This window comes from Micromys minutus (assembly GCF_963924665.1).
Source record: "Micromys minutus genome assembly, chromosome: 17".
In the NCBI taxonomy this organism is placed as follows: Eukaryota; Metazoa; Chordata; class Mammalia; order Rodentia; family Muridae; genus Micromys; species Micromys minutus.
Window position 1 is genome coordinate 28,123,973 of NC_137952.1, and position 27,755 is coordinate 28,151,727.

At 43.0% G+C, this 27,755-nt stretch overlaps 1 protein-coding gene across 1 annotated transcript in view; it reads left to right on the forward strand.

Annotated features, from left to right (window-relative positions):
- Positions 1 to 4,366: 4,366 nt before the first annotated feature.
- STARD9 (StAR related lipid transfer domain containing 9) overlaps positions 4,367 to 27,755 on the forward strand; it is a 79,426-nt gene continuing 56,037 nt past the window's right edge. The window contains exons 1-3 of the mRNA XM_080931434.1: positions 4,367 to 4,497; positions 6,638 to 6,707; positions 9,163 to 9,279. Of these exons, the coding sequence (XP_080787560.1) occupies positions 4,451 to 4,497; positions 6,638 to 6,707; positions 9,163 to 9,279 (234 nt within the window). The 5' untranslated portion in view covers positions 4,367 to 4,450. The remainder of the gene's footprint in view (positions 4,498 to 6,637; positions 6,708 to 9,162; positions 9,280 to 27,755) is intronic.

Here is a 27,755-nt window from a genome sequence, read left to right on the forward strand (position 1 = left end):
GTGTTTTGTTTGAGGGCAGTTCTTAGGACAGGTATGAAGCTGTTTGTATTTTAATGTTAATCCCATTTCCCCAAGAAGGGTTGCCTACTTAAGTACTCTTGTGATGACCTCTAAGGAACCTCCCCATTTTAATTAGTAAAATAAAGGAAAGCTAGTTACTGGTCAGGGCAAGGGAGGTGGAGAAGACTGAGAGGTATGAGGAGGTCAGAGGAGGGAGGGGGAAGGTCGTCGAAACAAGGAGGTTCCCAAGGACCAGTTAGACCCAGGTGAGATTGATTGGCATTAAAAAGCTATAGATATTAAAGGTTTTATAGGTTTAGCATCTCATATCGAAGGGCAGTTTGTATCTTTGTCTATTTGATGTAATCTTGTGTAGAGGGTTTGTGGATTGAGAGTTGAATATATAAACCTGAATGAAAAGCTATCAGGCTGTAGAGTTGTATTTATGTGGGATTTTGGGGTAGAGAAACACCCCAGGACAGAGGCAGAGAACGGGCAGTAGAAAACCACCAGGGAAGGGAGTTGCGCAGACAAGCTGGGCCGTGGTGGCTCAGACTGGGCACCAGAGGTGCGCACAGCTCTGTATCAGGGTCGGGCCTGAGGAGTGAGACCTCAGGGCCGGTAGAGAGATAAACCCTTTTTATTTTTTAATATTTACTACAACACAAGTGAGTTATAGATCTCTACAGTTTCATGGAAAAAGAGGAGAGTAAGAAGAGAAAGCTATGAGTTAGCAAGAAAACAGACAGGAGCGGAAGAGATAGATCAATGGGCAAAAGTTCACATACAAGGATAAGGACCTGAGTTCAAGTCCCCAGAACTGGGCATTCTACAGCCAAATGGGAGTCAGAAGGAAGGCCAGCTAGTTCCTACATGGAGCTGCAAACAAGAGACCCTGTTAAGAGAAGTGAGAACTAACACGCAAGTGTAATTAGCACCCAAGAGTGTAGAACCTGGAGGTCAGACAGGAAGCTGCTGTAGCACTCTGGTGGCAGAACCAGGACTATGAATCATGTAGGCTCCTTTCTCATATAGCCCAGGATGGCTTGGGATTTGCTGACCCTTATTAATGCTGGGATCACGAATGTGTGCCACTACCATATTTCTGTCATCGTGGGGCTTTGTGAATACATTTGACCAATTGAGCTACATCCCTAACCTAGAGTGAAATAATTTTAAAAGTTATAATGTTCCAATTATGTCATGCTCTATGGCTTGACGATAGAAATATTTCAGCAGCAGTTTCATTGCAAATCAGCATGAATACAGAATCTATGCAGGAGACTGGGGTTCCAAATGAGTCTAAATTGTAAACCAGCTGTCTAGTACATTGCTCTATTGGTGCTTTCAAATGGACAAGAGGAAGGAGCCTACATGACTCAGTCCTGGTTCTGCCACCAGAGTGCTACAGCAGCTTCCTGACTGGCCTCTGGTCTCTACACTCTTCATTTCTCAGACGAGTCTCCACACCAGCCAGAGCAATCCTTTAATGGTAGAAATCAGGGCTATGATCAGCCAGTAAAGGCTTATGCAAACCTGCAGATCTGAGTTTGATATCCCCTACCCACATGACGGCCAAGTTGTCCTTTGTTAAATAAAATTCCTTCTCAGAAGTTGACATAAGCAATAAGCAATGTCTATCTCACTTCCTAAGGTCCCAATGACAAAGCATAGGTTCACCAAAATTCACTCTGGGGGTGCTAATAAGTTTTTCGGGCTTCCTTACAGAACACAGGTAAGGGGTTACTTATAGGATTGTGGGTGCTCTTCTCCCCGAAAGGTAGTCTTTACCAGCAGGGATAATGGCTTTCCCATAGCTGCATAGATAGAAGGCACCTTTCTTTCTCCCTCCCCCTGATCTATACTCCCTCCCCATGTTAAGTGCAATTAGGGCAGAATTACATACAACAGGTGGTTTATAGTGGCTGAATACCCTGCCGCAGATCCTATCAACTCCCCTGCCTTCCATAAGGGTGTGTAAACAATCAAGCCCAGCTGGAATGATTTGAACTCCCGAAGAGGTGACCTCCACCCACATCTTATGACATGCACATATATGTGCTCATACTCGAGCTCGTACACACACACATAAACACCAATTTGAAAATTAGAACATGTAAGTCAAGTAATTTTACTCTTTTCTCCAAAACATTACTGTTTCCCAATTCACTGAATAAAACCCAGAGACCACTGTGGCCTCATGTTAATTTCATGATCCTGGCTCTGCATCTCCATCTTCCCCCATGAAGGCTGTCTTACATACCTGGGTGCCTTACATTGACCTGCTCCCTGGGTCTGTCTTTTCAAACAATAGCGTGCCTTTTGTTTTGATGTTGGTTTGTTGGTTTTTTTGATACCAGGTCTTGTTATGCAGTCCAGGCTAGCATGGAATTCAAAATTCTCCTGCCTCAACTAAAGCACGACTCTGATTACACACCCCTCACATCGCCCTGGCTTCAGGATCCTGTTCTCTTTACAGCTTGTTTTGTTCGTGGTTTTTAAATCATACTTTTAAATTATAATTTGCTGCACAGCTAAACATTTTTAAAAACTGTTTTACCCGTTAGTCTACTTCCGCAGTTCTATGGAGTCAGAGGTTTCACCACAAGTATGTTCTGATTGTTTAGAACAACGCCTGCCTTAATAGAGGCTTACTGAGGAAATACTGTGAACCAACAGTCTCTGAATAACTCTCCAGCCTTACTTTCCTCAAATATACAAGAGTGTCACTGTTGTCAGTGAGCACTTTTTCTCTCTAGCTACATAAAGACTGTTACTCTTATTCCCTTTTATTTTCTTTGTATTTCGTGTCTTGTACAATGTTATACACATTTACATATTTATTTCCTTTTTTCCTTTTCCATAAGATCATAGTTTCCATAAAGAAAGTGAATTTGGTGTGTGTGTGTTTCTTTTTGTCTTGGTTTTGTGTGTGAATCTTTTTTCTTTCTTTCTTCCTTCCTTTCTTTCTTTCTTTCCTTTCTTTCTTTCTTCTCTCTCTCTCTTTTTCCTTTTTGCTTTTTGGGACAGGGACTCTCTGTGTAGCATTGTCTGTCCTGGAACTCTCTCTGTAGACTAGTCTGGCCTCACAGAAATCCACCTGCTTCTGCCTCAATTGCGAAGACTAAATAAAGGCTTGCATGACCACTGCCTAGCTTGTGTAAGCTCTAAAGTAATGTTAATAATACAATAGCTATCCCTACCCCAACCCCTCTCTAATCATGCTGTCTGAAGTTCCAGAAGTCTTCAGTGGACACAAATTTGTCACCATCAGAAACCCATCCTTGTTTCTGTTTTTGTTGTTGTGTGATACAGGAGTTTCCTATGTGGAGGTATTGAAACTCCCCACTCTTGGAATTGTTAAGTGTTTGTCAACAACCTGGTGGTGAAGGGGTTTTGGTCCCTTATTAGCCTTGGAGCTGGGCTTGAGGCTTTACAGTTATAAATAGTATAAATAGTTATAAATATTTCTTATTTGAATAAACCAGTTCTTATCAGACAGCATTTGCTCTGTATGTACTATAAATACTGCTAGGGCAGCAGTGAAGTTCCAGGGCAATAGAGAGGAATTTGTCAGTAAGTTAGAAGAAGAAAGAAAGAAAAAGGAAAGGCCTCTTCATTAAACACACCTTAGAATTACAAAATCATTTGTTTTGCCCACTTCGTTGCTGTTGTTTTGAGACCGAATTTCAAGCTGCACTCCAGGCTGAACTCAAATCACCGCGTAGGCTGACCTTGAATTCAAATTATTCCTGCCTCCGCCTCCACAATAGGCTCCACTTTATTTTTGACCTTAAAATTTAGCCGCAGTTTTGACATAGCAGACCAATAGGGTATTAAAAACAAAACAAAACAAAACAAAACAAAACAAAAAAAACCCCAAAAAACCCCAAAATTTTCCTTCATGAACTTTCAAGTATTAACCAGAAATTCAGTCACCAGATTTTAGAACAAAAGAGGTGCTACAGATACATAGGGGAGTTTGAGGTGCTAGGGGTGGAACGAGACGGGGTTGTCCTGTCCACCTGTCTCAGAATTGACAAAAACTCCATGGGCCCCGCCCCTGTTATCTCACGTTTGGGCGGAGCGTCCGGGAACCTGAGGGTAGTGATGCCAGGCGAGGAAGCCCACCCCATCCGTCCGTCTCAGGATTGGCCAAGGTTCGGCGGGTCCCGCCCCTGTTGGGCGTTTGCTCGCACCCGGGCGGGAGGGTCTGAAGAAGTGAGAGGGTGGAGCGAGGTGAGGAGGCCCATCCCACCTGTCTCAGGATTGGTTGAAGCTTAGCAGGCCCCGCCCCTTCGGGCGAGGCTGGGGCTGTCGGCCGGAGGCGCGTGGGACGGGCGGGGCAGTCTGTGGCTCTCGCAGTGCCTGTGGCTGGGTCTGTTCGCTGGACGCCAGCCAGGGATGTTTCCGCCGGACCGCTGTGCGGGTCTTGGGTTGTGGCGGAGGGATGGCGAATGTGCAGGTGGCCGTGAGGGTCCGGCCTCTCAGCAAGCGGTGAGTCTGTCAGGAGGGAGTGCCTGAGGGGTCAAGTGAACTGAGAAAGCAGGCGTAAGATCCCTGCCTTCCTCAGAGTGGACTAGCGCGGAGGAAAAATAAAAATCAGACAGAAATTGTCATGGGGCTCAGGGTCCAGAAGACCTGGATGGACAGGGCTCTGCGTCCTAGGAGATAGCGGTTCCTGTGTGGCTCCAGGGATCGCAGCCCTGTGTGCATGCCCGTGGTTACCTGCCAACTAGAGTTTCCTGGGACCCTGGCTTGGGTCTTGGTGCACCTAGTAGGGCCTTTCTCAGCATGTTGTGAGGAGGTACAAAAGGATGGGCAATCGTCACTTCTTTTGGTGTTCTGGGAGTACCCAAGTGAGGACTGGAGGTGGTGTGTTCGTATACACACATGGGATTGCTCCATGAGGACGTAGGAAAAAGAGTTCTCAGGATATGAAAGGGAAATCGAAGCCCAGAGAGACTACAGTTTCAACCTGTGCTCAGCAGTTGATGTGATGTAAAGACTGAACTGCGACATAGGGCAAGTTTCTCCAAACGTCTATTTCTGGCGTCCTCAGTGCTAGTGCCCCTGTGCAGGAGTCTGGTTCTGCAGCTCTCAACCCTTGAGGCGTCCAGTGTGTAGCTGCATACTTCATCCTCTTTTCCTCTCACTTGGGATGTCAGAGAAAGCGTTGCACAAGAGCTAGTGTCCGAGCTGTTCTGAGTCTTCTAGTTTTCTGACAAGGAAGGGGAAGTTCAGCGTTCTTTAAGAACAGGAAGAGAAAGCCAATTTAGGCTCTTAGGGTGTCCATGGAAGCCTTGGACACCTGCTTGGGGTGAAGCAGAAAAGTGATATGTGATAAAACTGGCAGAGTGTGGTTCTAGACCAGACGATGTGTATTGGAGTTAGTAGATTTTTTTTAACTGTCCAGTACACAACATAACATGGTAAATAGGAACAGAGGTTTAAAAAGGCATTGTCTACTATGACAGAAATGGCACTGTGTGGGGTTAGGTTTGTTCTTGTAGAGGCCATCTACTTTGAAAAGTTTTGACAGAATGAGGGCAGTGAGGAGGAACATAGAAGAGTATACCCCAAATTGCTGTGTTTTGATTGGGTAATGGTTTTTAAACATCTGGCTTTACATCACTGCCTGTGGTGACTTAGGGCTGGGGGCTTCCTGGGAGTAGCTGCTGTCTGGGAGAGGGTAGCTGCTAATAGATCTCAGTCTTTCCAAACTGTCTTTTAGGGTTAGCAACATCGAACACTTATACTTAGCTTGTTCGTTCCTTGGAAACCAGACATTTCAAATAGCATGGATTAGATTAAGAAAATGATGTCGAAACGTCTTTGTTACTCGCAGTTGCTGTTAAGAATAACAGATCTCATCCAACAAAAATGACAAAAAAAAAAAAAAACCAACCAGGAAACTTACTTTTAGCGCCAGTGTGGCGCCTGGAGAGTAAGTGGTGGACTTTCAAGCCTCCTGGTCTCCAGGAGTGAGCAGATTTTTAGCAGGCTGCCAGTTCACATCCACAGATTCAGAGGTAGTTATGTAAACACTCAGTGTGATCTCAGAGCAGACCATTCTTCACCTCCCACAGAATTCTGCAGAGATAGTGGTAGTACCCCCTGCTCAGTGAAGCTGTTTTGTATGTGTAGCATCTGCTGATTATATAGTCTGTACTAACATTCAAATAAGTCATCAGCACTGATAATTGTGAAGGAACCATTAAAGTCACCTAGCCAAAGCTTACATTCCTTTTTCCAAATGAGAACATTGTCTTATTTAAGTTCTAAAAGCGGGATTTGACCATGCTGTTCCTTTCTGAGATGCTCAAAATTACTCCTTTGTTCTATAGGCTAGGGAAGACCTTGAATAAAATAACAGCCCAGAAGTGGTTTCGAAACCCTAGCCTTGACCTCAGTTGTTTGTCATTGTGAGATGCTGTCCTTGTCTGTCCAGACTCCTTCACCACTGAAGAACACATCAGCCCATTTTGTTCTCTGCCCCCACTGTCCTGGACTTTTCACATAATGCCTTAATTTCCCCCACTCTTTTAGGGTTCTTAGAATATGTGAGAATCTGTCTCAGAAAACAAAACAAAAAGTGTTTTTTTTTCCTTACTTAAATTCTGTTCTTATTTCTTAGGGAGACCAAAGAAGGGGGAAGAATTATTGTGGAAGTGGATGACAAAGTGGCAAAAGTCAGAAATGTAAAGGTGAGCCTGAATTTTTGGGTTTTTCCTAATTAAGAATTATTATTCTTATTTATTCCTATTATAATTAGGTGGTCTCTTGGGATGAATATGTTTAATATGTGAGAGAGCAGGAGATGTAAGAGGATTATAGAGGAAGCTTGGACCAATCATAAAGAGAATTGTGCTTCGACTCCAGAAGATGTAGTGCTTTGGTCCATGGTCTGGTAACTGGAATAGTGCAGCTGTTTTGGAAACTGATTAGTAGCTGCTTTGAAACTAAACCCAGGGATGTAATAAGGGCCATGATCAGCTTAACTCGTCCCAGGGGCAATTTGTGTGTCTTTGTAATTCACCTGGCCACCAGTTAAACTTAATCCTGAGCCCCTCAACTGATAATACTTTATCCATGGCATCCTTAGGAATTTTAGCATTTACCGAATAATGTAAGGTTTGTTTTGGCTATAATGTGGACCAGCTGTCAGACTTCAGCCTTCAGATCCCAGAAGGCCACTTGCTTGAGTCTTGTTGCAGGTTTTCTCTCACAACCCTGCTTTGGAGCACAATTGGACAGACACAGGGAACTTCTCCCCCACCCCCCCCCCCCCCCCAGAGTCAGCTTCCTCCACCCTTCCTGATGTGGAAGATGAATGCATTTTCCTTTTGTGGAAGTTGAACAGTGGAAAGAAGCCAGGAAGGTGACCACATGACAGCTGCCACAGTTAGCTTGTGGTATAAGCCAGCATTGCCAAGAACCAAGGAAGCTGAGGCAGAGTGGGGGTTACCTGGACCCCAGCCTCAGAGCTGTGCCCTCTCTTGTGTAACTTCTGTGATGTGATTTGTTTCCTCTTGACATTAGCTCTTGTTAAAAGAGGATGGGCCCTGCCAAAGTTTAAATAGGAGCTCCAGAAGGACAAAGGACCTTTCATTCTTTGCCTCCTCTTACTTATCTCTTTTGCTAATCATTTCAGCTGTTTTATTGTAAGATCTCATACTTTTGGGTCTAGAGAATAAGCTTGGCCAAGAGCAAACTTTAAAAAATATTTATTTATTATTTTATTTGTATGAGTGTTGTGCCTACATGCATGGCTGTGCACCACATGTGTACCTCATGCCAGAAGAGAGCATCAGATCTCCCCTCTGGGTCTGGAGTTACAGATGGTTATGCACATGGGTGCAGGAATCAAACCTGGGTCCTCTGGAAGAGCAGCCAGACTCTGAGCCATCTCTCTAGCTCTGAAGAACAAACTTTAGTTTTTCTTCTACACACCTTGGCTGTGGATTCTCCCAAAGTCAGTTATCTATGAATAAGCGCTTATTCATGACAGCCAGGATCTTCTGTAGTTTCTGAATGGCTAATGTCAGAGTTGCCTTTCCCTTTTCAAACTTTACTTTCGTAGAAAATGTGGATGGAGTATGTGTCTCTTTAATCTTTACCTAGGCACTCTTAGTGCAGAGTTCTTCTCAAGGAGCACCCCACTGTAAGTCTTGCTTTTCCTCCTGGAGGCTGGCAGAGGACAAAGGAGCAGCCAGCACATAAAGTACACCTATAGGCTATGGTGATTTTGTAGCATCTGTCCATTTTACATCCGTGAAGTAGGGATTAGGGGTGTTTATTCTTGAGTTTTTTCCCAGTCTCTGGAGAGGATAAAGGAAGTCTTTACAAGAGGCATGTTCTCATAGGTAGACCATTGTCATCTGAAAGCCAGGACTAATATAAATATTAATTTAACTTAAATATTAAGACTAGGCATTTCTGTAAAGAATGCCATTCTTCCCCGTACCCCGTGCAGTTCCAAGTTTTGGCTCTACCCTCCTCTGCCTTTGGCCACTGGTTATTTCTGGTCGTTCAGTCTAATATGATTTCAGAGACACTGAGGGTAGCTTCCTGCAGGAGCTGTCAGTGAAAGCTTCAGATAGGCGAAATCTGTTAGATCCAGAGACTGTACTACTCATATGTTGTCAGTATCCTGAAGACATCCTTAGGGAAGAGTGAGTGAGAAAGATATCGCTTATGGGTGTTCTTTCCTGAGCTGTCCTGTACGTAGCTCCTGTGTTTGTAAGCAGGAGATGCGTCAGTATCGTAGGCATATTTAGTTCTCTGGGTCTCTGTTTGTTTCTGGTGAGATGGGGACAAGTGTAGCTTCTTCTTCTTCTGTAGCTGTCGTAAACATTCTCGCAGTTAGTCCAGGTCTCTTTAATTACAGAACATAATCAAGAGCTCCCAACGAGAGCTGGAGAGATGGCTCAGTGGTTAAGAGCACTGACTGCTCTTCCAGAGGTCCTGAGTTCAATTCCCAGCAACCACATGGTGGCTCACAACCATCCGGGAATCTGATTACCTTTCTGCTATATCTGAAGACAGCTGACAGTGTACTCAAATACATAAAATAATAAATAAATCTTAAAAAAAAAAGAGCTCTCAGCTAGATTCCAGGATATGACAGGGAAAACACTGAGTTCTGTGTTTAATTTTTAGGTGGACAGTCGACCAGAGAGCTTTGGAGACACCCGGGAGAAGGTTGTGGCATTTGGCTTTGATTACTGCTATTGGTCAGTCAACCCAGAGGACCCTCACTATGCATCTCAGGAAGTGGTAATGTCATTTCCCCTCCATTCCCCTTTTTGCAAATGTTGGCTGTAGATTTACTTTTCAAGTCTGTTATGGTAGTTGCAAGCTGGAAGTGCTCTAGTTAGTACTTCAAAATTTGGGAAGTCTCAATGCAAACTGGCTTTCAAGAGGAAAACTAATACACTGTGAACTGCTCAGAGTTATTTCCATGATAGTATCATCTCCTTGGTTTTTATTACTGGATACTTAGGTAAGTTAGCACAGAATTGGAGGGATGGCTGCCTTTTACAACCCACTGATTAGAGGTGGTAGGATGTAGCATCGGTTTTTTGAAAAATGATTCAAAGTGGTGGGAAAGGACTGTTTGGTGGAAGGTAGGTTTATGTTAAGTTGATACATGATTGGACAGTGGAGAGGTAGGTGAGGAAAAGGCTAGGAAAACAGAAGAGGAGGAGATTCCAAGATAGATCAAGATGGAGCTGGAGAAAACAGACTTAGATCCTGGTGGCCATAATTGGAGATAGGTAGATATGAAATTTGTAAGGGAAAATTTAAAGGTCTTTTATCTCTTATAGAAGGGCAGTTTGCATTTTTGCCCATTGGATGTAATCTTATTATATAGAGGGTTTGTGGATTGAGAAATTAATTTAATATATAAACCTGCATGTAAAGCTATTGAGCCTTGGAGTAATGTTTGTGCTGAGTGGTGGAGGAAAGAAAACACCAGAGCGGTAATATCTACCCAGGACAGAATCAGCAGGGCTTGGTGGAGTGAACCACCTGGGAAAGGAATCTCTGGGAGAGTGACAGAGTCCGTGTGTTCTGTTCTATACTAGAGTGGTGTCCACAGAGTGCGACCTCGGGGGTCCGATAAAGAGATAAGCCATCCTTTTTAATACTTACTGCAACAGTGGAGGAGTAGGAGCTTTGATAACATCCATTTCCCATTTGGGCCTCAGTGTGATTCATGTGGGGTTCAGTGCAGTTAGTCTTCTGCTATAGATCAGTAGAGCTCACCGTAAACATGACCTGGAATTGTGTGCAGCAGGACAGAGGAATCTAGATGCTAATATCTCCTTGGGATCTTAAACGTGTAGGTGTGCTCCTAAACAGAACCTGACATGGATAGAGACAGTCTGCCAGGCTCAAGAGTGCATAGAGATCGTTCCAAAGCTCTGCTGGCTGAGGACTGAGAGGACTAAGGCTTTGCCGACTGAGGGTGTTGTTGGTCATCTTCTCGATGCTTTGTAGTTTATGTCTGTCTCTTTGTCAAGTTGCCAAGGCATCTAGAACTTTGGCCAGTGCATCTCTAGGGCATCTTTGTTTCTGGAAAGCAGTAGCAATATATTGTATTGCGTTGACTGAGCACCATAGAAGGTTTTTGATTTCACTTCTCACAATGATGGCAAGCCTTGCTAGACCACAGAAAATCATCCTCATATTGGCAGTCATTAGGGTACTTTGTGACCCTAAAATTGAGGGGGAAAAATATATATATAGTAGGCATGGTGGCACATGCCTATGCAAAGTTGTATGGTGAATCTATGAATATAAAGTACCTTTTTCATAGTTATGGAATGCTACATCAGACCTTATTTTTATTTTTAATTATTTCCATATGGGGTGAGGGGTTGTGCACACAAGTGCAGTGCCCTGGACCTGGGGTTACAGGCACTTGTGAGCAGCTGGATATGGATGCTGGAAATCAAACTCAAGTCCTCTGCAAGAGCAGTATTGGTTCATAACCTCTGAGCATTTCCCAACCCCATGGGTCTTTGTTTTTTAACATGCAATGTATAACATTGGTGACACTTCCACTGAGATCTGCAAAGATTCAGGAAAGGAACTGCTGCATAGAAGACATTGGTCTTTTCATTAACAGAAGGTATGAGCATTCAAAGAGCTGTTTTAGACCAAGAGGTTGGTATATGTGTCTGTAGTGTGTGTAGTGTGTGTGTGTGTGTGTGTGTGTGTGTGTGCATATATGATCATATATTTAAAAATTAGATACTAACAACGTGTCACTATTCATAGCTGTTAAGAAGATGTCACCATCCATAGATTGAAAGATGTCAGCATTTATACAGAACTGCTAACAAGATGATAACATTCAGAGGTTATCTGTTAACAAGGTGTCATCGCTCATAGATAAATGTTAGTAAGATTTCACCATTTATTGGTAGGTGTTAACAAGCTTGTCATCTAGGGTCAGGTGTGATGGCAGACACCTTTAATCTCAGCACTTGGGAGGCAGAGGCAGGCAGATCTCTGTCAACTGGGGCCAGTATGGTCTATCTAGTGAGTTCCAGGCCAGCTGAGGACTACACAATTGAATCCCTGTTTCAAAAAAACAAAACAAAACAGATGTTAATGTTAGTAATCCCCAGATGGATGTTGTGTGATGATGATTAATTTCAGTTGTTAGGTCGATGAGCTCTAGAGTCACCTGGAAGACTGGGCTCTGAGCATGTCTGGAGGGATTATCTTGATTAAGATTAAGGTGGGAAGACCCACTCACTGAGAAGAGAACCATTCTGTGGGCTGGGATCTTAGACTATATAAAAAGGAGAAAGTAGGGTGCGCGTTAGTGTCCGTCATGTGCTGCCACCTGAGTGCGGATGCAGTGTGACCCGCCCCTTCAGCATCTGCTCTTACCTTCCCTGCCAGAATGGACGGTAGCCTGAACTGTGAGCCAGAGCAAACTTCCCCATTATGTTACTTTATTGAGGTATTTAACTATAGCAACAGGAAAAGAAACCAAGATGGTAATAAGAATGGGAGCAAAAGACTTTACCTACTAAGCCAACCCCACAGCCCTCGGGCAGATTCTTAAGGCAGATCTTTGGTGGTCAAAATGGTGTTGCACATCTTTAATCCAAGCATTCAGGAGGCAGAGGCAAAGATCTATGACTTCAAGGCCAGCATGGTCTATGTGGTGAGTTCCAGGACAGCCAGGGCTATATGAGACCCTGTCTCAAAGAAAAGAAGAAAAGAGAGGGGAAGGGGAGGGGAGGGAGGGGGAGGGGAAGAAGGGGGAGGGCAGCAGGGAGCAGAGAATGAAGTTCTGGTGACTGGGGAATGTAAAGGGAACACATAATTGTCTTTATTACGGATCCCTGGTGTTGCTTGCTTGTAATATTTTTAAAATTACAGCTATTTGTAGAGAAGGTGTGTGTGCATGCCACAGTACATGTGCAGAAGTCAAAGAAAAACTTTTAGGAGCTTTTACTCTCTTTCTACCATGTGGGTCTCAGGGATCAAACTCAGGTCATCAGGTTTGGTGGCAAAAGACTTTACATACTGAGCCAACTCCACAGCCCTAAGGCAGATTCTTAAGGTAGATCTTTATTGATCAAAATTGTAATTATACCCTTTTAAAAGTATTTCGACTTTCAGTCAGAACTTTTCTTCAAAATTGATTTTTTTTGTGTAAATACATACTAATGCTAATTTATTTCTACTCTAAAATTAGACCCAGGTTTGAGTTAAACACTAATTTACTGCCTTACTTTGGACAAGCTTTCCATGTCCTGTTTTTATTAGTGTGTGCATGCATGCGTGTGTGTGTGTGTGTGTGTGTGTGTGTGTGTGTGTATTATTACCATTTGTGGTAACATACATCTCACAGTTATCATATGATGAAGGACTTGTTAATTATGCCAAGTGCCCACCTTGTAGGTAGGTCTGTGAATTTCTATGTGCTGTGTCTCAAATCCTGAATGACTGCTCTCTTATAGCACGCGAGAAGCAAGTGCACAATTTTTCTACCCCTTCTTTGTAGCGGGTTATTCCTCCAGGGACCAGCATGCTCCACTTAGGAACCTCCACTAACTCCCTCCTGGCGATGACCAACTGTTGGGGTGGGAGTTCTCTGCTCACACAGTGTGTTTGCCCTATTGTATATTTGTAAAACTTGCCACAAGGAGTTTTAGCTCAGCTCTACCCACCAAGAACAGCAGTGGCTGTTCACAACAAACCAGACTGAGTCAACAAAAAGCATGTCCTGCCCTTTGCAAAGCAATCGCTTCTATTCTCCTGGGAATCTTCATCTTAAAATAGTTTAGCTAAAACACATTATCCAAATCTTTGTAACTTTTTAAAACTAAAAATCGTGTGGGTGAGGAGATTTTTCTCTCTACAACTACTGAATCTAAAACTAAGATTACGGTAGTGAGATGATGTGGCGGCTGCTGCTTTTATAGTTCTTTAGTCTTCGTACACTGAATACCAGACACCACACAGCAGCACTGGGAGCCTTTCAAGAGCAGAGAGAGCATGGAAAGAAAACAGAGGGAAGGGAGAGGAGGTGGGAAGGGAAGGAGATAGGGAGGGAGAGAAACAAAGAGATAATAGATTCCTACCACTTTGGGATCGTACTCTGAGAGTGTCAGAAACCCTGAGGCCTGGGAGAGGAACCATACTCCCCTAGTACATGGCTGTATTCGAAGGATACAGCAAAGAAACCAGCAGAATGGCTGCTCCATCATCAGGGAGTGTGTTTTTATTGTGGATAAGAAAGAGAACAATCTGGAAGGGTCCAGAGCAGAGAGAATGTACTAACATAGGTGAGAAGGACCAGAAGTCTGGAAGCCAGCATGGGGTTTGATAGGCAACCCACTGTAGGTATAAGTCAGTGGCGAGCCATAAGTCTTTTCTGCCAGAGGCAAGGGGAAATAACTCCTTTGGTCGATGGAACTGTTGCACAAGATCCTGAGGAATGCCGGCTTTTATGTAACCATCACTAATGCTTCTATAACCCAGGTTATGCACCGTGTAAGACCTAACAATGATTAAAGAACTGTAGTGCAGGAACCTCATGTGCATTGCATTTGTATTTGGTTGTTTAATGACAGACTATTGACCCAAACATGCAAAGATGGGCGATAATGCCAAGTACAGAACACGATAAGTTTGCAGTTTATCGAGCATAGGAACAAGCTGGTCTTCATGTCCATTAGAATAGGACAGATTTCAACTAATTTGCAGAGAATTCTATGTTGTTACAATATAAGAATAATTTATGGAGCGTTTTTGAATCCTGATGTGTGGTAGCTAACTGGATTTCCAGAGTATTGAGTTGGGTGCTCACTTATGTATACCAATAATGCCAGGAGCCTGAGAGTCTCAGACCAATGTGAGCAACATAGAGACCTGTCTCAAACAAAGGTAAGTAAATACAAGGCCAGTGCATTAATACTAGAAAAAGTACTAGACATCATTTGAGGTATTTTCTGAGTGTGTGTTCCAGTGCATGTGCCCAAGGTTGACTTCAGATCTTTCTTCCATTATTTTTTTAAAGATTTATTTATTATATCTGAGCACACTATAGCTGTCTTCAGACACACCAGAAGAGGGTATCAGATCCCATTACAGATGGTTGTAAGCCACCATGTGGTTGCTGGGAATTGAACTCAGGACCTCTGGAAGTGCAGTTTTCAAACTGTTTTATTTTATTTATTATTGAGTGTAGGTGGGTACACATATAGAGGTCGGAGGACAACTTTGTGGTGTCTGGTCCCTCCTTCCACCTTAACACGGGTTCCAGGTCATCAGTCTGGTCCTGGCAAGCACTTTTCCTCGCTGAGCCATTTCATTGGCCCTCCACCTTTGTCCTTTGAGAAACTCTTTCCCAGAACCTGAAGCTCATTGGTTTGGCTAGGCTGGCTAGTCAGTAAGCTTTAGCTGGTCTCTGCAGGGACTAGGAAAGGGGGTTTGGGAGGGGTGGTTACAGGCTTGTCTGCTGGGCTTTTTACATGGGTTCTGGAGATATGAACTCAGGTTCATCTGTTTGCCTGGCAGACACTTTACAGACTGAGCCTTCTCCCCAGCCCAAGACTTTTTTTTTTTTTTTTTTTTTTTTTTTTAAGAAATGTTGAGATAGGATTTCAAGGATCCCAGGTGGCCCTTGGCTTCAGTCTGCATGTCACATAACTGGGTGGCTAGGAAATGAAGAAAGGACAGACACGGGGTGCAGAAAAAGCTAGGATTGCAGGGTCACGTGTTCTGATGGAATTGCATCAGCTGCAACCTGAAGTCTTATCAAGTTTCTTTTATCCATCTGAACCAAGGAAATGGCTTATTGTACTCACCTGCACGAGGAGGCAGCTTTAGCCAAATTTAATAAGAGACATCTATGGGAAAGCAGTTTTAGGCTGCAGTCATCCAGGAGGAGGAAGCTGTGATGGAGTTTCTGTATACACTGGTTTAGCTGAACATGGTCATTTTTAACATCTATACTTGGACCAGATAAAGGCTTTGCCATTACCATGAGTCTGACATTGGGATCCTTGACATGGCTCAGCTCATGTCAAAATACACATTCACTCAGGACTTTGCCCACTCCCCAGAGGTCCTGAACCTGCTTTGTAACTGAAATGACCTTGAATTTCTGGTCTTCCTGCTTTTGCTAGGATTACAGGCAAGCACCACCACGCCTGCTTTTATGTAGGGATGGGGATCAAACCCAGAGCTTTATGCAGGCTAGGCAAGCTACTCTACCAATTAATGTATATGTATTCCTAGAAACTTATTTCAAAGATGAAAGCTAGACACAAATTAAATCATTAAGTCAGACTCTTTCACACATATGCATGCACACATGCTTTTTTTTTTTTTTTTTTTTTTTTTTTTTGCAAATACCGAATTGTCCTTAAATTGTCTGCTGCATATGGTGTTGGTGGGTAGACACCACGAACTGCAACATAAAGGTCGCAGCCCAGCTGGTAGTATGCCGTCAGACCAGCCCTAACCCCAGCTTTGTTCTGAATCGAGATGAGAGCCGGGCAACGTTGCCATCTAGTAATATGAAGGGATTTGGAGTTACTGGCTCTCTCCTGGGACTGGGGTTTGATTAGCTGCTTTGTCTCAGAAGCATTCTATTACAAAGTGAAGACAAGGTCTGTTATCTGCTGCTTCAAGAAAGTGAAGAGAGAATAGAGAGGAATCTGGCCTTCTCTTTTGCATCTTTGGAATCTACTGAACTTGGTGAGGGAATGGAAGCATTGGGGAAAGAATAAAGATGTGGAAAAGTGGCAGCAACTGAGAAGGGATTTTGGAGATACAACTGGGGCAGGGACTATAAGGAACAAAAATGGAGTGGAATGGAGAGTTCACTGAGCAGCAGGCACTGCTAGAAGTTTATTACTTTGCAGAGTGGTTATATCTCCATTGAAGGGTAGCTGTGGGCTTAGAGAGCGAGTAGCTTCTTAAGGTCTCACAGCTGAGCGATAGCACCAACTAGGAAATCCGGGCTTGTGCACACAGCTTCCTTCACAGCTTGTTCCTGTATTTCTAGTGCCACACAGCTTTTTTTTTTAATTGAATATTTTCTTTACTTACATTTCAAATGTTAACCCCTTTCCTGGTTTCCCCTCTGGAATCCCCTTATCCCATCACCCCCTCTCCCTGCCTCTATGACAGTGTCCCTCCTACCTCCCCACCCTGGCATTCCCCTACACTGGGGTATTGAACTAAGGGCCTCTCCTCTCCTTGATGCCTGATAAGGCCATCCTCTGCTACATGTGCTGCTGGAGTCATGGTTCCTTCCACGTGTACTCTTTGGTTGATGGTTTAGCCTCTGGGAACTCTGGGGGGTGGTCTGTTTGGTTGATAATGTTCTTCCTGTGGGGTTGCAAACCCCTTCAGTTCCTTCAGTCCTTTTTCTAACTCCTCCAGTGGGGACCCTGTCCTCAGTCCAGTGGTTGGTTGAGAGCATCTGTCTCTGTATTTCTCAGGCTCTGGCAGAGTCTCTTAGGAGACAGCCATATCAGGGACCTGTCAGCATAGTGAGCACAGTGCCACACATCTTAAATGACTGCTTAGTGACTAGTAAATTAATTGTTCACTTAACAATTCGATGGGTGACAGGTAAGATAAAACTGCCTTCTTTTTTTCAGAGACGGTTCTGTTATTATTTTTAATTATGTGTTTGTGTGTGGGCATATATGAAGAGGGTGTTGGATCCCCTGGAGTAGGGTTTCATGTCATTTTGAGCAGCACAGTGTGATGGAACTTGTGTCACTTGCAAGAACAGCAAACACTAGGGCTGGAGGAATGGGTCAGCCGCTAAGACCATTCGTTGCTCTAGCCGGAGGACCTAGGTTCGATTCCTAGTACCCACATGGTAGCTCATAATCATCTGTAACTCTAGTTCCAGGAGCTCCAAAGACCTCTTCTTTCTACTGTGCACAGACATGCATGCAGGCAAAACACTCATACACATAAAAAAATAAAATAAAATATAAAAACAAAAGCACACTCTGACGTTTTTTTTGTAGCATTCAGGATTAATCCTAGTACTTTTTTTTTTTTTTTTATGTGCCAGGCACACAATTCTGCACATAGCTACATTCCCAGGCTCACTTTCTTGGACCTTGGTGTCCATTATAGGGCTCAGTCCCAGTTGCTTTGGTTATAACACAGAGGTCAGAGTTCGTTTGCATGGCCTTTTCCTGGCTCATGCATGTGCTGGAGGAGCCCCGCCACGTGTGGGCGTCAGAGCATTTTCTCATGAATATTTGCAGAGCTATGTACATTCCATCCCCAGGGTTGTTTCTTCCCGTTCAAGATGGAGTCAGAAAGAAAAGGGAGAGAAGTTCATAAGAAAAAGCCCCTTTGTGCAGCACTGGCTTTGCAGGCCTTGGAGGGGGAGGGGGAGAGACATGAGCCTTCCACTGCAGTTTGCTTCCTCTGCCAGCAGCACAGCTGCTCAGGTCTGTAAGCCTGACCTTGTGCTGGATTTGGAAGGAATCAGGCCATTCTTTCGGCATTGTCTAACTTGTTTTTCCCCCTTTCCCTAAACTTAACTGCGACTCTTAGCAACATCTGAAGAACAGAGTTCCCTAACACTAGAGGTTGCTGCCCTGAGCCAAATTCCTATACAAAAGTAGGCAGGAAAACTGGAGAATTCCTTTACAATGCAAAAAGTAGTTTGAAGTGGGTTTTGTTGTTGTTGTTGTTGTTGGTTTGTTTTGTTTTCCCCTGTGTGAGGCAAGGGTAATAGGAAGTCCTGGGATATCTGGAGCCCTGGGGGGCTAGGCTGAGAAGAGATTGTCTGTGAGGGAGGAATACTTGATTCACAGTTTGTGAGATGGTTGTCCTTGATGTTACCCAGTTTCTGTGAGGGAAGGACACTTGGTAGACAGTGTCTGAGACAGTTGTCCTTGATGTTACCCAGGTGGTCTCACTTGCATCTGCAATGCTGACAGCTGGTCTTAGGCTCTCATCCTGTTCTTCACCCCTGGGTTTGTTCTGAGGTCTCACAGGATTGTCATCTGACTAAAGAAGCACCCACCCATGTGATGACTGCTTTGAAGTGTCTGAGGAAAAGTGATTTGGAAAATCATCCAAACAAGAGTAGAAAGTAGCCCTTTAAAAGACCCAAATTCAGGGCTGGAGAGATGGCTCAGTGGTTAAGAGCACTGGTTGCTCTTCCAGAGGTCTTGAGTTCAATTCCCAGCAACCACATGGTGGCTCACAATCATCTGTAATGGGATCTGATGCCCTCCTCTGGTGTGTCTGAAGACAGCCACAGTGTGCTCATATACATTAAATAAATCTTTTTAAAAAAGACCCAAACTCTCTTTTATTTATATATGCATGCCATTGAGTTGGTGTGGAGATTAGAGGACAGCTTCGTAGAGTCAATTTTTTCCTTCTACCCTATGTGGGTTCTGTGCATTGAACTCCGGCAACTAGGCTGGTATGGCTAGAGCTTCTTCATCTTGCTGGCTCCAAAGGTAGCCTGTTAAACAAAGTATCTATATATCTGACACAGTTGTGTCCAGCCTGGCTAACAGCAGCTGGCTTCCCCCAAGGAAGCCTCTTTCTTGCTCAGCCTTCCCAGGTGCTAAATCTTCTCCCTTTACACTATGGAGCAAGTCTAGTCCAAGTCAGCACTGTTTCAATAGTCTTCGGTTTAGAGAACCCGCACAGCTGATCAACAAAAGGCCCCTTCTTTTGGGCAGTGGAGTTGGGAGACAGTGTCATTATGTAGCATAGGGTGAACTTTAACTTTCCTTCTTCCTGCCTTGATGCTGGGATTATGGGGACATGCCAGCGCACTTAGCACACAATGCTCCTGAGTGCACTGTTCAGAGAAAGTGTGGAGAAAGACATGGGGCTGATTTTTCTCTCTCCTGTGATCAGCAAAAATAAAATGGCATAAAAAAACCCCACAAAAGTGAAAAAGGCACATGTTCAAGGGTCTTGAGCATTATAGGGTTTTGTGTGTGGTGGATGTATCAAGAATCATTGTCAAACAATAAGTAAAGAGTATTATTAATAAAAAAAAAACAATTATTTTTGAAGAAGAAGGAGGAGAATAGAAATGATTCTGCTCAGTCTGGCTGTGCTTGTAGGCTTTCCTCAACTGTTGTCCACTTTTTTTCTTCTGAGGTAGAGCCTCTTCTGATCCCAACTTCACCTAATCCAGCTGTTCTACCTAGCTTGCCATAGGGACTCTCATTTCTGCTTCCCAAATGCTGGGATTACAGGTGGTTACTATGCCTACCCAGCTTTTTAATAAAAAACAAAAAACAAAAAAACAAAAAACAAAACAAAACAAAAAAAAGCCCCCTTTTTTTTAAAGACAGGGGTCTGGGGCTATGAGTGCTCTGTCCATTGAGATATCCTCCTGAGTCCCATAATGTGAAAATAACACATTTTAAGCAAGTATTTGATGAAATTTCAAGGGAGGCATATCCCAGGTGTGGTAGCACTTGCTTTTAATCCCAGCATTTGAGAGGCAAAGGTGAGCGGATCTCTGTGAGAACAGCCTGGTCTTTGTAGACATAGTTATTTCCAGGACATCCAGAGCCTGTCTCAAAAAAACCTAAGGGGTTGGGAGCAGCCAGCTAATTTTTTATTCTCAGAGAGGGAAGAAAGAATGTTGTGGTGGTTTGAATATGCTTGGCCCAGGGAGTGGCATATTAGGAGCTGTGGCCTTGTTGGAGGAAGTGTGTCACTGTAGGGATGGGCTTTGAGATCCTCCTCTTAGCTATGTGGGAGTCAGTCTTCTGTTTTCGGAACAAGATGTAGAACTCAGCTCCTCCAGCGCCATTCCTGTCTAGATGCTGCTGTACTTCCTGCATTGATGATAATAAACTGAATCTCTGAAACTGTGAGCCAGCCCCGATTAAATGTTCTTTATAAGAGTTGCTTTGGTCATGGTGTCTCTTTACAACAATGGAAACCCTAACTAAAACAAATCTCAAAAACAAAACAAAACAAAACAAAAAAAAAAAACAATCTAGTTCGTTCATATTAAAGAAGATGGGAGGAAAGAGTACAAGAGTACGAGCTGGAGAAAGATGAGGGGGTGTGAGATGTGTCTTCCAGGCATGACTTGGCTCTTATACTCTCTAACTCAAAGCAGCTGTGATTACTCGCTCACAAGCTGGATCACACTGAGCCTGCCAGAACTGCATTGTGGGAAGGGCCCTGGGGCTCCACCCTTACTTGAGGATTTTTAAGCAGCTAACAGTGGTAGGGGAGGGAGAGACATTGTCTTCAGTGGGGTAACCACTGATACAGTGTACATTTCTGTAGTTTCTTGAAAAACAAAAGAGCAGAGGAAGAGACTTGAAAGTAGAAAGGGAGGAATTGGGAAGAGGAAGTGGGAGGGACTTAGTATGAGGGAAGAAGAAAGGAAAGATTAACAGGGTGGATATAATTGAAATATAGTATGTACCCATATGAGAGGTTCATAATGGAACCATTATATATAGTTAATATATGCTAATGAAACAGTTTAAAAATCTGATTCACGATATGATTGCTCTCTTTGTAATGAGATAGATCCTAACTCTGTTGATTCTCTTCCAAAAGTGAGTGAGACATTCTTGCCTAAGACTTGAGAGTAAATACACACACACACACACACACACACACACACACACACACACATGTGCATGCACATATATTTAACCTCAGCTCTTTGGATTTCCAAAAGGATCAGTGACTTCTCAGAGCATCATGTGACTCACTAATTTCACTTGGAGTTTACTCTTTAGTTTTGTTCCTTCATTTTAAACCAGGAGCCTGTACGCCACATAAGGCCTATGATAGTTATGAATGCAGCTCAACACAAACTTGTCATCTTAGTTAAAATATTGTGAAGTAGTTTTGGTTTTTTTGCATGTGACTAGTTTTTGTAACTCAGTTGTGTATGTTTTTAAATGTGTGCTTTGTAGATGACAGCACCACATCAATGATGTCAAGAAATATTTATTGTATTTCGTGTAGTTCTACACCAACACAATAGGTGTATGGGCCATCTGTCTGAGACTGGCCTCAGTATTTTATGTATGGAGGGCCCTGGTTCAGTTGTTTAAATATCAATAGAAATTTCTCCTTTTTCTGCAGGAAAGGCATAGTAGACATAATTTTTAACTATGAAGCAGGGGAATATGGACTCTTTATATTCCCTCTTCTCTCAAGTCTGAACACAATAAAAGCCTGAACTCCAATAATGACTGTGTATCCAGGCATCAGTCAGTCTGGATTTTGGGGGTGGAGTTTGGAGAGGGGACAGGGTGGGCAATGACAGGATCTCATTATGTTGCCCCTGCTGGCCTGGAACTGGACATGTAGACTAGCCTGGCTCTGAACTTAGAGGTCCACCGGCATGGGCCACCACACCCAGCATGGATTTTGAAGCTGTAAAAGGCAGAACCTTTGGAGTTGATTTGGACAGATGTGAAGTTGACTTTATGCAGTCTCTTAAGTAACTATGGCTCAGAGGCTTTTGTCTTGGGGATTTCCTAGAAGCAGTCGGTTATTCCTTTATCCCTCACTTTATTGTTTGACTCCTATTTCTGGCATCAGGCACAAGACAGGAGCTTTCTAGGGCTACTCACCAAGTTGATGTAGTAGAAGATTAATATGGCTTCTGTGGAGTTGGGAGAGGCAGCGGTTCTATTGAGAAGGGATTTGACAAGAATAGAAACTCTTAATTACTCTGTTTTTCCTCTCCTGTTAAACAGATCCCATCTTACTTGTGGTGATGTTAAATACAGACATGTTATGGTCTAGGGCTGATATGGTTTTTCCTTCTGTCCCACATCAGAGATTTTAAGAAACTTAACTTCTTCTTTCTCTTCAAGCACCTGGAAACATTCTATGGAGTTTAGTGATTCAGTTTTAGGGTTTGGGAAAGTCAGAGTTAAGTTTGGAAATGTTTTTGTAACCATGGGGAGAAAATAACACTTTTTTTTGTTCTGTTTGTTTGAAACAGGGTCTTATGTAGTTCACATTGACCTCAGATTAGTTGATAATCCTACTTTCCAAGTGCTAGGATTATAAGCCACCACGCCTGGATGCTTTTTTTTTTCTTTAAGATTTATTTTATGTATGTGAGTACATTGTCACTGTTTTCAGACCAGAAGAGGACATCGGATCCCATTACAGATAGTTTTGAGTCACCATGTGGTTGCTGGGAATTGAACTCAGGACCTCTGGAAGAATAGTCAGTGCTCTTAACCTCTGAGCCATCTCTCCATCCCCAGACCTAGCTTCTTAAAATGATGTTGTTTGATGATGTTGTTGTGGTAAATATTAAAAAGATGGCGACTGGTTCACAGTCACCAGTCCACCCTGCCCCCATGCACTCTCTGACCTGGGCAGTCTCACCCACGTTAGTTCCGGTACTGGCAGGCTACGTAGACTTAACATATATTTATCTCATCTGCAGTAGCCCTCTGTTTGGTCTCTCTCTCTGCTAGCTGGGAACTCCACTCACATTCCCTGCAGCCACCCCCTGGTCCCAGCGGTGGGGTGGCTACCCTCTTACCTTGGTGGGTTGCTGCCACTCTAGGCCCATACATCCCAAATTCATGGTGGGTTTGGCGTGTCCCACCACTGTAACTAATCTTGAACACAATTGAGTTGCCCTGTGAAGGAAAACACCATACAATAAACTCTGGTCCAATTGGTATGATATAACTTGCCCACCTAGACAAGACAAATCATCCTATACAAATCCATCCCTTATAAAATATTCTTAACAACCTATAGCTATACAGAGACATACAGAGAGCCATCCTCTTCTTCCTCCATCTTGCCTCCTCCATCTTGAATCACATGCTTTTCCTTCTCTTCTGTCTTACCAAAACTTTGTTCCTGCCCCACTCTCTACTGTCCAATCATGTATCACCTTGACATCAACCTACACATCACCCTTTCTGTTTACTTAAAAAAAAAAAAACTTTTCTTTCAAATGTAAGCTGTGTACAACCATTACCATTTGAAAATCATAATTAGCTTGGGTAAGCTATAAAACTAAATTAGTCTTCAACTCCTTCAGAAATCTGAGAATAACCAAATATCTATAAACATAGCCTAACACAACTTCCAGAACTGAAACAGGTTGTAGAGACAAATCTCCATTAGCACAGTCTCCTGTTAGCAACACGTGAGAGCAAGTCTTCAGCCTTCTGGCCCAGGATCACTGACAGACTCTTGAAATGCAGAAATCTTGGAGAGCTGATAATTCTGGATCACCAAAAATTATTAGTCAACTATTCTGCATAATGTGTCCCTTTCTGGACAGTGTTAATCTGTAGATGAAATAGGCAGTTTCTGCCTAGTCGATGCCTAGCCACAGCATATACCTCACCTGGAGGTAGAGATGTTCAGTTTCTTTGTTGACTCCACCAAAGGGGAACTGTTAGGAACAGATATGTCCCAACAAAAGATAAATAACATTAAGTGTCATAATTTATGGATTTCTGACGTTTTTGAAAACCATCTATCTATATAAGGTATTCTGGATTATTGTCTGTTTATTATTCTCAACTATTTCTGATGAAAAAAAAAATTTAAACACCCTAATGGTGAACAAGGAGACATGAATTTGTTATTTGTCTCCTAATTCCTATGTTTAATCAACCCAGAAGTTTGCAAAAACATCAAGAGAAGCACTGGATCTAAACATTATACTTTAAAAATTTTTGTAACAAATAGGTTCTATACCAATGTAAAGATATAAATTTAGCTTAGTTATCAAACAAGATTATAGCTGTACAAATCAATCTGGCTAATTCCCCCCTGTTAAATTATGACCATTTCTAAATTTTTCATAAAAACAACATTAGAATAACCACCTTCAACCCCCAAAGTCCAGGGAATCCGGCAATGACTCTTCATAGGCTTCCTCAAGCTGCACACAGGCGCTGAGATATCTAGAAGGTGGGAGGAGACGAGGAAGCTGGCCAGGCCTCAAGAAGGAAGGTCACACCAACGATTGCTGCAGTCTCTGATGTCTGTCCTGCCTGGATCTGTCTGAAAGTCCCTGAGATCAGGAATCTAATTAGGCCAGTTCAGCAAAGCTACACATTCTGCAATATATAAATCTCAAAAGGTATATTTTAGTATCAAGATTGTTTTTTTTTTTTGGTTTGATTCTCTTGAATTTAATTTTTCAGGCAGTCATCCTCTATCAAATCTGACCCATATAACTCTGGAAGGTATTCAGAGAATAAACCCTTTTTAAAAACACAAAGACGGGCTGGAGAGATGGTTCAGTGGTTAAGAGCACTGACTGCTCTTCCAGAGGTCCTGAGTTCAAGTCTCAACAACCACATGGTGGCTCATAACCATCTCTAAGGGATCTGATGTCCTCTTCTGGTGTTTCTGAAAACAGCTACAGTGTACTCATATAAATATAATAAATAAATCTTTTTTTAAAAAAACCACAAAGACAAAACCTTTCTCCCAAAATAGCATGTCCTTTAATTGGCAACCAGAAAAGTTTATATCCTGTATTCTCTCCCAGAGAAATAGTATAACTACAAAACTCAACATCACACCCGTTTTAAAATTTAAAACAATATAAAACAAGTGAATAAACTAAAACACGGTATGATCCTATTCTTAGGCCTCTAAAAATCTGTCATGTCAGGAAATCAACTCAAATTCCCATGGAGACCACGTTAAGAGAGTATGAGCTTCCTGTTGAGGCAGATGCTGTACAGATCATCACAAAATCTGTTAAACCAAACCTTAAAGTGAGATGGGCTTAGCTGGCCTTGCTAAAGTATGAAACCAGTTCACTTTCATCTTTAAGTACCAACATTGACCTGGAGAGACCCTTTTGACTCAACAAGATTAAAAACAGGAAATAGGCTTCTAGCAGCATAATTGTCGGAAAAGTCTTTCCACATAGGCACAATCGTTTAGGCTTGTTTTCCTTCCCCCATATTTGTGTGTATGTGTGTGTGTGTGCATGTGTGTGTGTGTGTGTGTGCGCATGTGTGTGTGTGTGTGTGTGCATGTGTGTGTGTGTGTGTGTGTGTGTGTGTGTGTGTGTGTACATGCACACCTGCTGCATGCAAGCATGTGTAGGCCCAAGGTTGACGCCCAGTGTCTTCCTCAGCCACTCTCTGAGTTAAGTGCTGAGGCAGCCTCTGTCACTGGATTCAATTTTTTGCCTGATCTAGCTGGGGATTCCCTGTCTTCCACTCCTGTGTGAGCTACCACACCCACCTAGCTCTTTTGTCATTTACCTTGTCTGGTGAGCTTCCTGCCCACTGAAACAATTCAAAGCAGGTCGGTCCTACTTGACCACCTCTTAGTGCTGCTGGACCAAACCTGTTATAAGCAATGCAAAGGAGCTCTTATGAGCCCACTGCAAACAGTGCTGTGTGCAACGCTATGCTGGTGATGTGCTCTTAATGAGGATAAAACATGTGGAAAGTAATTCAGGCAGGATTTAGAGGAAAACTACAGAACAGCCATAATGTCAGTTTCTTCTACATAGTTTTTGTGAGCGTTCTGGAGTCAGTCCATAGTTATGCATTCATTACTCATTCTTTCCATGGTTATGAATTCATTGTGTTACATGTGGGTGCCATGTCTGAGCTTCGGCATTAAATGAGTTCTCTTCTCTCCAGTACTTCAGTATCACAGCGTTTTCTTGTGATAGTGAACCCAAAGTAGCCCTAGACACGGGGATCCAGCTCCCGGGACTGCTGTTCTTTTACATGCTATCCTCATGAGAGCAGTATGTGCAGGGAAAGTTATATTTGAGAAAAAGGGAAGGAAGGGACAATGAGTCTAAAGGCTAGGAAGGAAGTACTCATTTGCTTTGGGTTTGTTTTTCCTTTCTCCACAGATGTGGTATTGTGTTTAAATAAATGCTGTGTTGAGGAAGGGTTTGGAAGCACTAAGACTATGACGCAGACTCTCTGCATAGCCCTGGCCTTTGCTCACAAATCTTATCTGGCTCAAGTGACGTCGGATGAACTATGTGGTCAAAGGGAGCATTGCCATCTGCTGTGGTGTAACCCCATCTAAACTGTATGTTTATGTGTACATGCACACTCACACAGACAATCACACTTATAAAATAATGTGTTTCTCTGACTTTTCCAGCCATCCTTAGTGTTACTTATGTATCTCTCCTTCCTCCCTCTCCTTCTGTGTTACCAATACTCTTTTAATATTGTCTGAGTACTTGAGATGCATGCTAAAGTCTGAGAACCAATGGGGTTTTGTTGCTTTTTTTTTAATTTTTATTTTTTTTATTTTGCTTTTGAGACAGGGTTTCTTTATGTAACAGCCCTGGCTGTTCTGGAACTTTCTTTGTAGACCAGGCTGGTCTCGAATTCACAGAGATCTGCCTATTTATGCCTTCTGAGAGTTGGGATTAAAGGCATGCACCACTACAGTCAGCCAAGAACTAGTGTTTTATAAATTTTCAATTCATTGGCAAATGGGAATGTTGGAGGAAATGTGCTAAGCTGAAAAACAGCTATTCTAAATGTGTCAGCTTCTTCATAGTCTAGTTTAAAAAGTACTTTCAGCTAGGGGTAGTGGTGCACACCTTTAATCCCAGCACTCTGGAGGCAGAGGCAGGCAGGTCTCTGTGAGTCCAAGGCCAGCCTGGTCTGCACAGAAAGCTTTAGGACTACATAGAAGACCCTGTCTCAAAAAAGAAAAAAAGTACCTTTACATATGCTGCCATATCTGTAGTTGGTTATCTCAAAATAATCATGACAAACTCCCCCCAGCACCCCCACTTTCTACTGGGGATCAAACAAAGGGATCTATCTGAGCATGCAAGCAGAAGCTATACCATTGAGCTGTATATTATAGAAGGGCTGGTAGTTGCAATCTTTCTTTTATTTAAGACTACCTCTTTGAATTGCAGAGCTGAGGTTGGGTGGAATGCTACAGCAGGTAAAGGTGCTTACCACTGAGCCCCATGACCTGAATTCAGTCCCTGGGACCCTCGTGGTAGAAGGAGAGAAACAACTTCTGTAATTTGTCATTCTGACCTCCAAGGAACACTGTGACATAAGTGCATGCACACTTACAGGAAGGAAGGAAGGATGGATAGATGGATGGATAGGACAGGGAGATAGAAAAGATAGAGCTGACTCCCAGTAGATGCAGTGCACAGCATATTTCTTAGGTCACTAGCCCGTTTGTTTTTTGGCCATTATCCATCTGTCTCAATAAGATTGTGAACTGTCTTATGCTTGGATAGCACTTTATGCGTT